This window comes from Anolis carolinensis, chromosome 6 (assembly GCF_035594765.1).
Source record: "Anolis carolinensis isolate JA03-04 chromosome 6, rAnoCar3.1.pri, whole genome shotgun sequence".
Taxonomy (NCBI): domain Eukaryota; kingdom Metazoa; phylum Chordata; class Lepidosauria; order Squamata; family Dactyloidae; genus Anolis; species Anolis carolinensis.
In genome coordinates, this window is record NC_085846.1 from 5,035,344 (window position 1) to 5,052,791 (window position 17,448).

Here is a 17,448-nt window from a genome sequence, read left to right on the forward strand (position 1 = left end):
ATGACTCGAAGTGTCCAAAGTCTTTCACCAATCGTGCAAAAGTGCCTTTGATCCCAGGGCCGGATTGGTCCAGCAAGGGGCCGTGAAAGAGCCTCAAAGTCAAGCTCCCTCCCAGACCCACAAAGGAGCCAAAGCCCTTCTTTCACGTGCCCAACCCACGCACGGGCAGGCCTGTCAATCTCCAGTGACAAAGAAGGAAGGCCTTGTCAAGGTCAGAGAGAGTGCCTCGGAGCGGAGTGGAGCCTTCCTTTCTTCCTTCCTTCCTTGTGTCCGCACACAAAACAGGACCACGCTTTTGCCTACATTTGAATCAGCTGCCTTTCCCCCTGCCACTATCTCTCTGTGGCATCATCACAACTCTCTTGTGCAAACGTTTCTTTCCACGCCTGAATATAATTCCTCAATACTTTTCAGCAGAAATTAGTTTTATTTATGGAGTTTATAGGTGGGATAAGGAAGGCACTGGAGAATTAATGGGCTGTGCAAATTACATAATGATACTTCTATTAGTAGGAAAATATAGTGATCTAGATATTTATTGACCTTTCTCCACAAACAGAAGAGTCAAGATATAGGTGAGATAAATAATCCATTGGAGAATTAATGGGCTTTGCAAATTACATAATAATACAGTAGAGTCTCACTTATCCAACATAAACAGGCCAGCAGAATGTTAGATAAGCGAATATTTTGGATAATAAGGAGGGATTAAGGAAAAGCCTATTAAACATCAAATTAGGTTATGATTTTACAAATTAAGCACCAAAACATCATGATATACAAATTTGACAGAAAAAGGTAGTTCAATACGCAGTAATGCTATGTAGTAATTACTGTATTTATGAATTTAGCACCAAAATATCACGATGTATTGAAAACATTGACTACAAAAATGTGTTGGATAATCCAGAACGTTGGATAAGCGAGTGTTGGATAAGTGAGACTCTACTGTACTTCTATTAGTAGGAAAATATAGTGATCTATATATTTATTGATCTTTCTGCACAAATAGGAGAATACTATGACTTCACTTCTAACGCCTTTAAAAACTCTTCCCCATTAAGAATTTATATATACACATACATATGTATAAAAATATAGATAAATGTAGTGTTAAAAATATAGCGTTACAGTGCTGAGTTGCTGAACTTGCGGACTGAAAGTTCACAGGTTCGAATCCAGGGAGCGGGGTGAGCTCCCGCTGTTAGCCCCAGCTTCTGCCAACCTAGCCGTTCGAAAACATGCAAACGTGAGTAGATCAATAGGTACTGCTCTGGCGGGAAGGTAACGGCGCTCCATGTAGTCATGCCTATGACCACATGACCTTGGAGGTGTCTATGGACAATGCTGGCTCTTCGGCTTAGAAATTGAGATAATAATAATAAAACTTTATTTATACCAATCCCCAGAGTTGGACATGACTGGACTTAATGTCAGGGGGAAAAAACTATATATTTACATATATATATATATATATATATATATATATATATATATATATATACACATACACATACACTCTCACAATTCTACAATACTTCTCTGGGCAAGTTAGTTGGAACAGGTTTATAAGTGGTAAGATATTTAAGAATTTATATATATAAACACCCATTTATTACATTTTCATCTCTGTGTATGAAATAGAAATAAATTATATATACAATTCCCTAATACCTCTCAGGGCAAGTTACAGTGAAGTCTCACTTATCCAAGACTCGCTTATCCAAGGTTCTGGATTATCCAAGCAATTCTTGTAGTCAATGTTTTCAATATATTGTGATATTTTGGTGCTAAATTTGCAAATACAGTAATTGCAACATAACATTACTGCGTATCGAACTACTTTTTCTATCAAATTTGTTTTACGACATGATGTTTTGGTGTTTAATTTGTAAAATCATAACCTAAGTTGATGTTTAATAGGCTTTTCCTTAATCCCTCCATATTATCCAAGATATTCAGTTATCCAAGGTTTTGCCGGCCCATTTAGCTTGGATAAGTGAGACTCTACTGTATTGTTTTCAAGCCAAGTGGCCAAGTGTTAATAAAGAATATGGATAAACTGACCTTTTTATTAAAACAGAGCAATAGTAAAGGTATAAAAATTGGTCAGTCTTAGCTTGGATAAGTGAGACTCTACTGTATTAACTGTCACCTTTAAGAACTAACTTCCCCAGGAAGATATTTAAGAATTTATATATACACACACATTTGTGACATTTTTATCTCTATGTATGAAACAGAGATGAATTATATAGACAATTCTATAATACAGTAGAGTCTCACTTATCCAACATTCTGTCAATGTTTTCAATATATCATGATATTTTGGTGCTAAATTTGTAAATACAGTAATTACAACATAACATTACTGCATATTGAACTGCTTTTTCTATCCAATTTGTTGTGTAACATGATGTTTTGGTGTAAAATCATAACCTAAATTGATGTTTAATAGGCTTTTACTTAATCCCTCCTTATTATCCAAGATATTCGCTTATCCAAGCTTCTGCCAGCATGTTTAACTTGGATATGTTACTCTACTGTATATATATATACTCTCACAATTCTACTTCTCAGAATAGGTTAGTTGGAGCAGGTTTATATTTGGTAGAAGCGATGATTTGCAAAATTATATAATCCTTCTATGGTTATTACCATTTTCACAAGTATTAACCATCACCTTTAAGAACTAACTTACCCGTAAAGATACTTAAGAATTTATATATACACACATTTGTGACATTTTTATCTCTATGTATGAAATATAGATAAATTATATATATAATTTTACAATACTTCTCAGTGCAAGTTAGTTGGAACAGGTATATAATCCTACGAGTGAGAAAATTACATAATCCTTCTACGAGTGGGAAGAATAAATAGAGAAATATATTAAAATGTGATGTTTTGGACCCGGCTTGCCCTTCGCTGTCTTAAAGAATGCTTCTTTTTAGAAAGAATGCAGAATAATTGTTTGTTGTCTTGAGAAAACAAGCTTTGTTTCCTTTTTCGCCTTCAGCCGACCGACCGGCTTCCGGCGGCGTGCCCAAGCCGGTTGGCATTCCTTGCAAAAACCTTGCTATAAAATATGCATTAAAGCCAAGCAAAAAGCTCCATCTACAGGTATGGGCCAACTTGGGCTTTCCCTCCAGGTGTTTTGGACTTCGACTCCCACCATTCCTGAAAGGGCCTGAGGCTGTTAGGAATGGTGGGAGTCGAAGTCCAAAACACCTGGAGGGAAAGCCCAAGTTGGCCCATGCCCACCTTTTTGTGCATGCATTTTCCTCCTGCGGATGGGTTGCACTTTGCCCACCTACCCGTCTCTTCCAAGGGACCATCCTGAGCCGAGGCGCCAAGGGTGCTGCCGCCGAGTGACGCATGCCCGGCTTGCTCAAGGGCTGCTCCAGCACCCCGTCCCGCCCTCTTCCTCCAGATTGGTATGTGGGGAGAGGCCTGGTTCGGTTGTCATAGCATCCGCCCAGAGAAAAGGCCGCCCCAAGCAAGGCCAGGACGGGCAGGCAGGCAGGCAAGAAGAGCCTGGCCTCCCGGGAGCATGGGGGTCGCAATGCGGGCCCCACACAGCTCCAATGCGCAGCAAGCAGAGAACTGGGCAAAGGGGCGTTTGGGCATGGACACTTCACCTGCTAAGTCTGGTAGTTAGGAAGGGCACCCAAAGGTCATCCAGTACAACTCCTAAACACATAGGTAGATGATAGAATTGTTGAATTGTGGAACTGGAAGGGGCACCCAAGGGCCATCCAGTCCAATCCCTAAATAGATGATTAAATTGTACAATTGCGGAACTGGAAGGGGCACCCAAGGGCCATCCAGTCCAACCCCTAAATAGATGATTAAATTGTACAATTGCGGAACTGGAAGGGGCACCCAAGGGCCATCCAGTCCAACCCCTAAATAGATGATTAAATTGTACAATTGCGGAACTGGAAGGGGCACCCAAGGGCCATCCAGTCCAACCCCTAAATAGATGATTAAATTGTACAATTGCGGAACTGGAAGGGGCACCCAAGGGCCATCCAGTCCAACCCCTAAATAGATGATTAAATTGTACAATTGCGGAACTGGAAGGGGCACCCAAGGGCCATCCAGTCCAACCCCTAAATAGATGATTAAATTGTACAATTGCGGAACTGGAAGGGGCACCCAAGGGCCATCCAGTCCAACCCCTAAATAGATGATTAAATTGTACAATTGCGGAACTGGAAGGGGCACCCAAGGGCCATCCAGTCCAACCCCTAAATAGATGATTAAATTGTACAATTGTGGAACTGGAAGGGGCACCCAAGGGCCATCCAGTCCAACCCCTAAATAGATGATTAAAATGTACAATTGCGGAACTGGAAGGGGCACCCAAGGGCCATGCAGTCCAACCCCTAAATAGATGATTAAAATGTACAATTGCGGAACTGGAAGGGGCACCCAAGGGCCATCCAGTCCAACCCCTAAATAGATGATTAAATTGTACAATTGCGGAACTGGAAGGGGCACCCAAGGGCCATCCAGTCCAACCCCTAAATAGATGATTAAAATGTACAATTGCGGAACTGGAAGGGGCACCCAAGGGCCATCCAGTCCAACCCCTAAATAGATGATTAAAATGTACAATTGCGGAACTGGAAGGGGCACCCAAGGGCCATCCAGTCCAACCCCTAAATAGATGATTAAATTGTACAATTGCGGAACTGGAAGGGGCACCCAAGGGCCATCCAGTCCAACCCCTAAATAGATGATTAAATTGTACAATTGTGGAACTGGAAGGGGCATCCAAGGGCCATCCAGTCCAACCCCTAAATAGATGATAGAATTGTTGAATTGCGGAACTGGAAGGGGCACCCAAGGGCCATCCAGTCCAACCCCTAAATAGATGATTAAATTGTACAATTGCGGAACTGGAAGGGGCACCCAAGGGCCATCCAGTCCAACCCCTAAATAGATGATTAAATTGTACAATTGCAGAACTGGAAGGGGCACCCAAGGGCCATCCAGTCCAACCCCTAAATAGATGATTAAATTGTACAATTGCAGAACTGGAAGGGGCACCCAAGGGCCATCCAGTCCAACCCCTAAATAGATGATTAAATTGTACAATTGCGGAACTGGAAGGGGCACCCAAGGGCCATCCAGTCCAACCCCTAAATAGATGATAGAATTGTTGAATTGCGGAACTGGAAGGGGCACCCAAGGGCCATCCAGTCCAACTCCTAAATAGAAGATTAAATTGTACAATTGTGGAGTTGGAAGGGGCACCCAAGGGCCATCCAGTCCAACCCCTAAATAGATGATAGAATTATAGAATCATCAAGTTACAAGGGGCACTTAAAAGACATCCAGACAAATCCCTCAACAGATAGATTGATAGATAGATAGATAGATAGATAGATAGATGATAGATAAAGAGTGAGAGACAGACAGATAGACAGACAGACAGACAGAGAGTGAGAGACAGATATAGATAGATAGATAGATTGATAGATGATAGATAGATGATAGATAGATAGTGAGAGACATATAGATAGACAGATAGATGATAAAACTGTACGATTGTGGAGTTGGAAGGGGCACCCAAGGGACATCCAGTCCAACCCCTAAATAGATGATAGAATTATAGAATCGTCAAGTTAGAAAGGGCACTTAAAAGACATCCAGACAAACCCCTTGATAGATAGATAGATGGATAGATAGATAGAGATAGAGACAGACAGACAGACAGACGGATAGATAGATAGATAGATAGATAGATAGATAGATAGATAGATGATAAATAGATAGGGCCCGGGCTGTGGCGCAGGCGGGAGAGCAAGCCAGCTGCAATTAACTGCAATGAATCACTCTGAGCAGGAGGTCATGAGTTCGAGGCCACTCGGAGCCTATGTTTGCCTTGTCTTTGTTCTATGTTAAAAAGGCATTGAATGTTTGCCTATATGTGTAATGTGATCCGCCCTGAGTCCCCTTCAGGGTGAGAAGGGCGGAATATAAATGCTGTAAATAAATAATTAATAAATAAATTGTCGAATTGTGGAACTGGAAGGGGCACCCAAGGGCTATCCAGTCCAACCACTAATAATAATAATAATAATAATAATAATAATAATAATAATAATAATAATAACTTTATTTTTATACCCCGCCTCTATCTCCCCAAAGGGGACTCAGGGTGGCTTACATGGGGCCAAGCCCGAATAAAAACAATAGCAATATAAAACACAACAATAGACAAAAAACATGCACAATTATAAAAATTTAAACATTAGCCAATAAAAACAAATGACAAGAGCTAATAAAAACATGGATTAAAATGGAGAGGTTGTAAAAGTAGACTGGATAAGGTGCAAATAGTTGATAAGGTAAAGGTAAAGGTAAAGATTTCCCCTGACGTTAAGTCCAGTTGTGTCTGACTCTGCGGGTTGGTGCTCATCTCCATTTCTAAGCCAAAGAGCCGGCGTTGTCCGTAGACACCTCCAAGGTCATGTGGTCGGCATGACTGCATGGAGTGCCTTTACCTTTCCGCCAAAGCGGAACCTATTGATCTACTCACATTTGCATGTTTTCAAACTGCTAGGTTGGCAGAAGCTGTGGCTGACAGCAGGAGCTCACCCTGCTCCCCAGATTCAAACTGCTGACCTTTCAGTCAGCAAGTTCACCAGCTCAGCGGTTTAACCTGCAGCACCACCAAGATAGATAGATAGATCGATATAATCCTGGTGTTGGGAGGGGCACCCAAAGGCTATCCAGTCCAATCCCCTAAAACAGATAGCTAGATAGAATAATAGAATCATAGAATTGTGGAGTTGGAAGGGGCACTTAAGGGCAATCTAGTCCAACCCCCTAAAGTAGATGAGATAGAATGATGAAATCATAGTCTGATAGAGTTGAATGAGATCCCAAGGACCATCAAGTCCAGCCCCTCAAATGGATGGATGGATAGATGGATAGACAGATAGATAGAGAGATAATAAATAATAATAACAATACTTTATTTTTATACCCCGCCTCCGTCTCCCCGAAGGGACTCGGGGCGGCTTACATGGGGCCAAGCCCAGATAAAACAATAAAACATAGAGAAACATCAAAATACAAACACAGTTATTAAAATCCAACATTCCAAAACAAAACAAAAGAAATTTTAATCATGTTAAAAGCATATTAAAATGTGGATTTGGCACCCAGGGATAGATAGAAAGATAGATAGATAGATAGATAGATAGATAGACAGACAGACAGAATCCTGATATTGGAAGGGGCACCCGAGGGTCATCTAGTCCAACCCCTTATAACATAGATGATAATAGATTCACAGAGATGGAAGAGACCCAAAGGGCAATCAAGTCCATCCCCCTAAAGTAGATAGATGATAGGTAGGTAGGTAAAAAAAGACTCCCCTGCATTTCCTTGAGCCAGGGCAGTTAAAGTAATGCAAGCTCATTAATTTTACAATGTAGACATGCACCGTATGTGTTTGCACTTTGTGTGTGCATGAGAGGGAAGGAGTGTCAAAGCCCGGCATCTCTTTTCCCATCCGTCCACGTCCCGAGGGAGGGCCTGCTTGACAGGCAGCCGCGCAAAAAGGCCCATATTAGGGGATGCGGCCGAAACAGAGACGCTCCAGAAATCTAAACAAGGAAAAGGCACTTGACCCCGGGCTTGCCCTTCCTCCGCCTCCAAGGAATGTGGGACAGAAATGCAAGAGGAAAGGCCCCTTCGCCCCTCCGAGGCAGCCCAGATGTCAGGGAGAGCTGGACGGGGCCCCCAAAGGTCATCCAATCCAACCCCTTCCTCCTCGGCAAAGATCCATGTCATCGAGTGCCACTGAAACTTGGAAGAGACTCCCAAAGATCTCCAAGTACAACCATTTTCCTGCTGTCAAGGATCAATGTCATAGAATGTCATAGAGAGTTGGAAGGGGTCCCCAAAGGTCATCCAGTCCAACCCATTTGCATGTTAGCAACGGTCAATGTCATAGAAAGGGACATTCAAAAATCATAGAGTCCAACCCATTTGCCTATTAGCAAGGAGAGTCAATGTCATAGAAAAGGACATCCAAAGGTCATCTAGTCCAACCCATTTGCTTGTTAGAGACGGTCAATGTAATAGAAAGTAATATAAAGGGATCTCCAAAGGTCATCCAGTCCAACCCATTTGCATGTTAGTGGGGGTCAATGTCAAAGAAAGTCATTCAAAGAGACCCTCAAAGATCATCCTGTCCCACCCATTTGTCTATTAATGAGAGTCAATGTCATCGAAAGTCATTTAAAGGGACCCCCAAAGGTAATCCAGTCCAACCCATTTGCATGTTAGTGATGATCAATGTCAAAGAAAGTCATAGAAAAGGACCCCCAAAGGTCATTCAGACCAACCCATTTGCATGTCAGCAACGGTCAATGTCATCAAAAGTCATAGAAAGGGACATCCAAAGGTCATCCAGTCCAACCCATTTGCATGTTAGTGATGATCAATGTCATAGAAAGTCATAGAAAGGGACCCCAAAGGTGATCCAGTCCAACCCATTTGCATGTCAGCGAGGTTCCATGTCACAAAAAGTCATTTAAAGGGACCCCCAAAGGTCATCCAGCCCAACCCATTTGCCTGTTAGTGATGGTCAATGTCATAAAAAGGGACGTCCAAAGGTCATCCAGTCCAGCCACTTTCCTGTTGCCAAAACAGCTATGCCATTATGTACACACACCACATTCATGAACATATAAGGAGTATTCATTGCAAAGGAGTGGGAGGGCAGAGTGTCTCTGTGCACATGCAAAGTGCCTTTAGGATCGGGATTCCATGTTTTGGACTGCAACTCCCACCATTCCTAACAGCCTCAGGCCCTTTCCTTTTGCCCCTCAGCCGCTTAAGCGGCTGAGGGGCAAAAGGAAGGGGCCTGAGGCTGTTAGGAATGGTGGGAGTTGAAGTCCAAAACACCATGGTTTACACCAGGAAATATAATCCGATAATGGGACACACTTTACAAATGTCCATGGGAGTTGCAGTCTAAAACTGCTTAAGCGGCTGAGGGGCAAAAGGAAAGGGCCTGAGGCTGTTAGGAATGCTGGGAGTTGCAGTCCAAAACAACTGGACTCTTCCTTTCTCTAGTGCAGATGCAACCTCGATTTGATCTAGCAAGGCCAGAAAACAACGAGCACTGCTTTGCATTTCCTCTTGACTTCTCTGGAACGCCGCCGTTCTCTCCAAAACAAAAGAGGAGGAAATTTATAGTGACTCTCTTTGTGTACGTGCAACGAGGCGCGTGCACACTCCGGTTACTAGACTTCGCAGCCGCACTTCCCTTTCCACCTTCTGACTCAAGATGAAAGAAGCCTGCGGTGCAAGCGTTTATCACGGTAGCATTATTCACAATCACAACAACGATATAATAACGGGAACAAGCTTTGAAAATCCAATGGGAAACATGTGCGCTCCAAAAGTCTTGTCTGATCCTGAACATGAAAAGGATCGTGCTGGGTTCAAAAGAGGCGCCCAACTAGATGGGCATCCGGCCTCCTATCATGGCCAAACAGATAGAATACTACTAACAATAAAAATAGTAAAGGTAAAGGTTTTCCCCTGACCTTAAGTCCAGTTGTGTCCGACTCTGGGGGTTGGTGCTCATCTCCATTTCTAGGCCGAAGAGCTGGCATTATCCGTAGACACCTCCAAGGTGATGTGGCCACTGGCATGACTGCATGGAACACCAATGTTACCTTCCCACCGGAGCAGTACCTATTGATCTACTCACATTTCCATGTTTTTGAACTGGGAGCAGTACCTATTGATCTACTCACATTTCCATGTCTTTTGAACTGGGAGCAGTACCTATTGATCTACTCACATTTCCATGTTTTTTGAACTGGGAGCAGTACCTATTGATCTACTCACATTTCCATGTTTTTTGAACTGGGAGCAGTACCTATTGATCTACTCACATTTCCATGTCTTTTGAACTGGGAGCAGTACCTATTGATCTACTCACATTTGCATGCTTTTGAACTGCTGGGTTGGCAGAAGCTGGGGCTAACAGCAGGAACTCACCCCGCTCCCCAGATTTGAACCATTCACCTTTTGGTCAGCAAGTTCAACAGCTCAGTGGTTTAATCCGCTGTGCCACCGGGGGCTCCAGAGTAATAATAATAATAATAATAATAATAATAATAATAATAATACCATATATAATACGGTAGTATAGTGGTGGTGATGATGATGATGATGATGATGATGATGGATAATCTGTTGTATCTACATTGATATGGGAAACCTTGCGCACCCATTTAAGTGTACTTTCGGACTGCTAGGATGGCAGAAGCTGGGGCTAACAGCAGGAGCTCACCCCGCTCCCCAGATTTGAATCAGCCACCTTTTGGTCAGCAAGTTCGGCAGCTCAGCGGTTTAACCCGCTTCACAATCGGGGGCTCCAGAGTAATATTATTATTATTATTATTATTTTATATATTATATATTATAATATATATTATATTATTATTAATAATAATAATACCATATATATAGTAGAGTCTCACTTATCCAACCTAAACGGGCTAGCAGAAAGTTGGATAAGCGAAAATGTTGGATAATAAGGAGGGATTAAGGAAAAGCCCATTAAACATCAAATTACGTTATGATTTTACAAATTAAGAACCAAAATATCGTGTTTTACAACAGAAAAAGCAGTTCAGTACATGATAACGTTATGTAATAATTACTGTATTTATGAATTTAGCACCAAAACTTCGCAATGTATTGAAAATGTGACTGCTAAATGGCAAACTGCGTTGGATAATACAGAACGTTGGATAAGCGAAGGTTGGATAAGTGAGACTCTACTGTAATAGTATAGTGGTGATGATGATTGATGATGATGATGATGATGGATAGTCTGTCATATCTACATTGACATGGGAAACCTTGAGCACCCATTTAAGCATGCATCTACACCAGGCATGGGCCAACTTTGGCCCTCCAGGTGTTTTGGACTACAACTCCCACCATTCCTAACCCCCTACCAGTGCAGTTTGAGACCACTTGCCTAAACTAGTCACCAACTGGGTCAACCACTAGGCAACGCTTTCTGGATTCATCCCCTCTCTGTTTCCTATCTACCTTTCCTTCACCCTTTCTTCTCTTCTTTCTGTCATTTTTCTGCCTACCTTTCTTTCTCCTTCCCTCTCTTTTCCCTACCTCCTGCTCTTTCCTTCCTTCTGTCTTTCTTTCTGTCTTTCTTTCTGTCTTTCTTTCTGTCTTTCTTTCTGTCTTTCTGTCTTTCTGTCTTTCTGTCTTTCTGTCTTTCTGTCTTTCTGTCTTTCTGTCTTTCTTTCTTTCTTTCTTTCTTTCTTTCTTTCTTTCTTCCTTCCTTCCTTCCTTCCTTCCTTCCTTCCTTCCTTCCTTCCTCTTCTCTTCTCTCTCTCTTCCTTCCCTTCCTTCCTTCCTTCCTTCCTTCCTTCCTTCCTTCCTTCCTTCCTTCCTTCCTTCCTTCCTTCCTTCCTTCCTTCCTTTTCTCTCTCTCTCTCTCTCTCTTTCCTTCTTCCTTCCTTCCTTCCTTTCTTTTCTCTCTCACTCTCTCTTTCTTTCCTTCTTCCTTCTTTTCTTTTCTCTCTCTCTTTCTTTCCTTCTTCCTTCCTTCCTTCCTTCCTTCCTTCCTTCCTTCCTTCCTTCCTTCCTTCCTTCCTTCCTTCCTTTTCTCTCTCTCTCTCTTTCTTTCCTTCTTCCTTCCTTCCTTTCTTTTTTCTCTCTCTCTCTTTCTTTCCTCCTTCCTTCCTTCCTTTTCTTTCTCTCTCTCTCTCTCTTTCTTCTTCCTTCCTTCCTTCCTTTTCTCTCTCTCTCTCTTTCCTTCTTTCTTCCTTCCTTTCTTTTCTCTCTCTCTCTCTTTCTTTCCTCCTTCCTTCCTTCCTTCCTTCCTTCTTTTCTTTTCTCTCTCTCTCTTTCTTTCCTTCTTCCTTCCTTCCTTCCTTCCTTCTTTTCTTTTCTCTCTCTCTCTCTCTTTCCTTCCTTCCTTCCTTCCTTCCTTCCTTCCTTCCTTCCTTCCTTCCTTCCTTCCTTTTCTCTCTCTCTCTCTTTCTTTCCTTCTTCCTTCCTTCCTTTCTTTTCTCTCTCTCTCTCTTTCTTTCCTCCTTCCTTCCTTCCTTTTCTTTCTCTCTCTCTCTTTCTTCTTCCTTCCTTCCTTCCTTTTCTCTCTCTCTCTCTTTCCTTCTTCCTTCCTTCCTTTCTTTTCTCTCTCTCTCTCTTTCTTTCCTCCTTCCTTCCTTCCTTCCTTCTTTTCTTTTCTCTCTCTCTCTTTCTTTCCTTCTTCCTTCCTTCCTTCCTTTTCTCTCTCTCTCTCTTTCTTTCCTTCTTTCTTCCTTCCTTCCTTCCTTCCTTCCTTCCTTCCTTCCTTTTCTCTCTCTCTCTCTCTTTCTTTCTTTCCTCCTTCCTTTTCTCTCTCTCTCTCTTTCTTTCCTTCTTCCTTCCTTCCTTCCTTCCTTCCTTTCTTTTCTCTCTCTCTCTTCCTTCCTTCCTTCCTTCCTTCCTTTTCTTTCTCTCTCTCTCTCTTTCTTCTTCCTTCCTTCCTTTTCTCTCTCTTTCTTTCCTTCTTTCTTTCTTCCTTCCTTCCTTCCTTTCTTCCTTCCTTCCTTCCTTCCTTCCTTTTCTCTCTCTCTCTCTTTCTTTCCTTCTTCCTTCCTTCCTTTCTTTTCTCTCTCTCTCTCTTCCTTCCTTCCTTCCTTCCTTCCTTCCTTCCTTCCTTCCTTCCTTCCTTCCTTCCTTCCTTCCTTTTCTTTCTCTCTCTCTCTCTTTCTTCTTCCTTCCTTCTTTCCTTCCTTTTCTCTCTCTCTCTCTCTCTCTCTCTCTCTTTCTTTCCTTCTTCCTTCCTTCCTTCCTTTCTTTTCTCTCTCTCTTTCTTTCCTTCTTCCTTCCTTCTTTTCTTTTCTCTCTCTCTTTCTTTCTTTCTTTCTTTCTTTCTTTCTTTCTTTATAATAATAATAATAATAAAACTTTATTTATAACCCGCCACCATCTCCCCGATGGGGACTCGGGGCGGCTTACATGGGGCCATGCCCAGACACCATACAATATAACAAAATAAAACAATATATCATAACACAATATAATAGTACAAAAATAATCATATACATTACAACACAAATCAGAGCAGACAGGGCGGGCCACATGAACATTTAATTAAAAACTCGGGAGAGAGAGGCATATAAATAAAGATAACAGGGGTATAAGATGGAACAGTCCAAACAGTCCAAAGGATAAAATCCAAGGGGAGTAATCAAAAAGGTATATAACATTTACTCCCCGAAGGCACATCTTTCTTTCTTTCTTTCTTTCTTTCTTTCTTTCTTTCTTTCTTTCTTTCTTTCTTTCTTTCTTTCTCCCCTCCTCCCTCCCTTGATTTTGGAAGGAGCAAGAATAGGGTGGAAAGGCGGGTAGAGAAGAAAGGATAGAAGCAAGAAGGGGATACAGAGGATCCCTCAATTGTGGAAGGAGGGAGAGAACGAAGAGAGGGAAGGGAAGAAAAGGGAAAGGGAAAGGGGAAGAGGAAAGGAAAAGCAGGGAAGAGAAGGGAGGGAAGGTGAAGGATAGGAAGGGAGGGAAGAGAGAGAAAGAAAAGGAAAAGAAAGGAAAGGAGCAAGAAGGTGGTGCAAAGGACCCCTCCATTGTGGAAGGAGAGAGAGAGAAGAAAGGGAAGGGAAGGGAGAGAGGGAAAGGAAAGGAGCAAGAAAGGAGTGCAGAGGAGCCTTTGTTTTGGAAGGAGATAAAGAAAGGAAAGGAAAGGAAAGAAAAAGAAAAGAAAATAAAGGAAAGGAAAAGAAAGGAAAAGAAAAGAAAATAAAGGAAAGGAAAAGAAAGGAAAAGAAAGGAAAGGAAAGGAAAAGAAAAGAAAGGAAATGAAGGGAAAGGAAAGGAAAAGAAAAGAAAGGAAAAGAAAAGAAAGGAAAAGAAAGGAAATGAAAGGAAAGGAAAAGGAAAAAAAGGAAAAAAAAAAGAAAGGAAAGGAAAGGAAAGGAAAGGAAAAGAAAAAGAAAAGAAAGGAAAGGAAAGGAGGAAAAGAAAGGAAAGAAAGGAAAGGAAAAGAAAGGAAAAGAAAGGAAATGAAAGGAAAGGAAAGGAAAAGAAAAGAAAGGAAATGAAGGGAAAGGAAAGGAAAAGAAAGGAAAGGAAAAGAAAGGAAAAGAAAGGAAAGGAAAGGAAAAGAAAAGAAAGGAAAGGAAAGGAAAGGAAAGGAAAAGGAAAGAAAGGAAAGGAAAAGAAAGGAAAAGAAAGGAAAAGAAAGGAAAGGAAAGGAAAAGAAAAGAAAGGAAATGAAGGGAAAGGAAAGGAAAAGAAAAGAAAGGAAAAGAAAAGAAAGGAAAAGAAAGGAAATGAAAGGAAAGGAAAAGGAAAAAAAGGAAAAAAAAGAAAGGAAAGGAAAGGAAAGGAAAGGAAAAGAAAAAGAAAAGAAAGGAAAGGAGGAAAAGAAAGGAAAGAAAGGAAAGGAAAAGAAAGGAAAAGAAAGGAAATGAAAGGAAAGGAAAGGAAAAGAAAAGAAAGGAAATGAAGGGAAAGGAAAGGAAAAGAAAGGAAAAGAAAGGAAAAGAAAGGAAAGGAAAGGAAAAGAAAAGAAAGGAAAGGAAAGGAAAGGAAAGGAAAGGAAAGGAAAAGGAAAGAAAGGAAAGGAAAAGAAAGGAAAAGAAAGGAAATGAAAGGAAAGGAAAGGAAAAGAAAAGAAAGGAAATGAAGGGAAAGGAAAGGAAAAGAGAAGAATGGAAAAGAAAAGAAAGGAAAGGAAAGGAAAAGAAAGGAAATGAAAGGAAAGGAAAAGAAAAAAAAGGAAAATAAAAGAAAGGAAAGGAAAGGAAAAGAAAAGAAAAGAAAGGAAAGGAAAGGAGGAAAAGAAAGGAAAAGAAAAGAAAGGAAAAGAAAGGAAAAGAAAGGAAAAGAAAGGAAAGGAAAGGAGGAAAAGAAAGAAAAAGGAGAGGAAGGAAATGGGAAAAAATGGGAAAAAAGAAAGGAAGGGAGGGGAAGGAAAGGAAAAGAAAGGAAAATAAAGGAAAATAAAACAAAGGAAAGGAAAATTAAGGAAAGGAAAGGAAAGGAAAGGAAAAGACAAGAAAGGAAAAGACAAGAAAGGACAGGAAAGGAGGAAAAGAAAGAAAAAAGAGGGGAAGGAAATGGGAAAAAATGGGAAAAAAGAAAGGAAAGGGAGGGGAAGGAAAGGAGCAAGAAAGTGGTGCAGAGGATGCTTTGTTTTGGAGGAAAGTAGAGAGCTGCTGAATTTGCGGACTAAAAGGTCCCAGGTTCAAATCCTGGGAGCAGAATGAGCACCCGCTGTTAGCCCCAGCTCCTGCCAACCTAGCAGTTCGAAAACATGCCAATGTGAGTAGATCAATAGGTACTGCTCCGGCGGGAAGGTAACGGTGCTCCATGCAGTCATGCCTATGGCCACATGACCTTGGAGGTGTCTATGGACAACGCCGGCTCTTCGGCTTAGAAATGGAGATCAGCACCAACCCCCAGAGTTGGACACGACTGGACTTTACCTTGCCTTGCTCTAAAGAGCCATACGTTCTCCATATTTTAAGAGCGGATGCCCTATAATAAGTCTTGAGCATCCACAGATCTTGCTATCCACTTATGATCTGAGTAGACAACAAGGCATCATTATTATTTCAGGAGTTTATTTGTTGTTTAAAAAACCCCGTAACTTTTGTACTGTTTGAGTTGGATTTTGCTTGAAAATGATACCACCCACCCAACCACTTTGTTCCTCCGGTTGGCACAAAGGCCGGATACGGTTCTGTCAGCCGATAACGTAACAAATAATAATTTTAAAAACACGATCAACGGCACCAAGTATCTCTCTTATCCGGTGGCCCTGTTTGCAATAGTGGCTGAAAAGATTAGATTGCAAACCTTGAAGCCAAGGCAAGGCAAGCTTGAAAAGACTCAAGCTGGGAAGCCGTAGGAAATCCGGAGACGCGTTTTTGGGAATTGTATTGTTTGCAGATAGTTTCTAAAGTGGGTTATAATCTATTTTATGTCTGTGGCTCTATCAACGGGATGTTTCCTTGCATTGTTCCTGGTGTGCAATAGCCAGGGAGCAATAAATATTTCAGATGCATCTAGATCAAGTATGGGCCAACTTGGGCCCTCCTTCCAGGTGTTTTGGACTGCAACTCCCACCATTCCTAACAACCTCAGGCCCTTTCCTTTTGTCCCTCAGCCGCTGAAGCAGTTTTGGACTGCAACTCCCATGGACATTTGTAAAGTGTGTCCCATTATCGGATTATATTTCCTGGTGTAAACCATGGTGTTTTGGACTTCAACTCCCACCATTTCTAACAGCCTCAGGCCCCTTCCTTTTGCCCCTCCGCCGCTTAAGCGGCGGAGGGGCAAAAGGAAAGGGCCTGGGGCTTTTAGGAATGATGGGAGTTGCAGTCCAAAACACCTGGAAGGAGGGCCCAAGTTGGCCCATAACTGCCATAAATATGAATATTTCATACTACGAAATGCCTTTCCTTGTGTTGCTACATCAGATCTCTCTCCTAAAAAGGAAAAACCATGGCAAAAAAGGGCTTGAACGGAGGGCAAGTTGTTACAAGAGGAGACAACACTTCACAAAAAAGAAAATGTGGCAAGTACCAGCACTTTGGACTCAGCCTCGAGGCAAATAACCGGCTGCTTCTGAAGGCTTCTCCAAACTTGTGGGAATATGCCCAAACTCTGATGCAACCTCTCGAAAGACTCGCAACTCTTTCCAAATCAAATACAGCGTCTGGGCAGTCTTCAAGGGCAGGTCCAGGCTCATTGGGATGCAGTAGTCTAGCTAAGGAATTAAGTGCCTCTACAGCAGGCGTGGGCAAACTTTGGGCATCCAGGTGTTTTGGTCTTCAACTCCCACAATTCCTAACTGCCGGTAGTCTTTGTCGTTCGGACTAAAGCCCAGAGCGGATTTATTATTTATTTATTTGTTTCCATCATTTCCATCCCACCCTTCTCACCCGAAGGGACTCAGAGCGGCTTACAAAACTGGCAGAATTCGATGTCAATACACAACAACACTAAATAATAAAAACATAAGCAAAATAAAAATAAAATAAAAACATAATTCAGGGATTCAACCCTGAATGAGAACCCACTACTCTCCATTGGGCTCAACATCTAAAATTCTAACTTTCCTGAAAGTGTCTTTCTCAATGTGTGTCAGTGGTAGACAAAAAGATATAAATAAAATTATAACAATTATTATATTTGGGATTAAATCAGGTTGGGTTGAAGTTGTTGTTGTTATTATTATTATTATTGAAATATCTGGCATGAAATTAGTTTGGATGTATGTATGTTGTTAAAATGTGTGGGATGAAAATGGGTCGGGTTCAAGGTACAGTAGAGTCTCACTTATCCAACACTCGCTTATCCAACGTTCTGGATTATCCAACGCATTTTTGTAGTCAATGTTTTCAATATATCGTCATATTT

General features: G+C 41.6%; 1 protein-coding gene across 2 annotated transcripts in view; it reads right to left on the reverse strand.

The window, feature by feature from the left end:
* Positions 1 to 17,448, reverse strand: part of slc2a4 (solute carrier family 2 member 4) — a 76,690-nt gene that overhangs the window by 45,802 nt on the left and 13,440 nt on the right. The window contains exon 1 of one of the 2 annotated variants that reach the window (XM_062984008.1): positions 3,321 to 3,571. The exons of the other annotated variant lie outside the window; for it this stretch is intronic. Within the exon in view, the coding sequence (XP_062840078.1) occupies positions 3,321 to 3,383 (63 nt within the window). The 5' untranslated portion in view covers positions 3,384 to 3,571. Of the gene's footprint in view, positions 1 to 3,320; positions 3,572 to 17,448 lie in introns of those variants that run through there. 2 annotated transcript variants of the gene reach the window in all.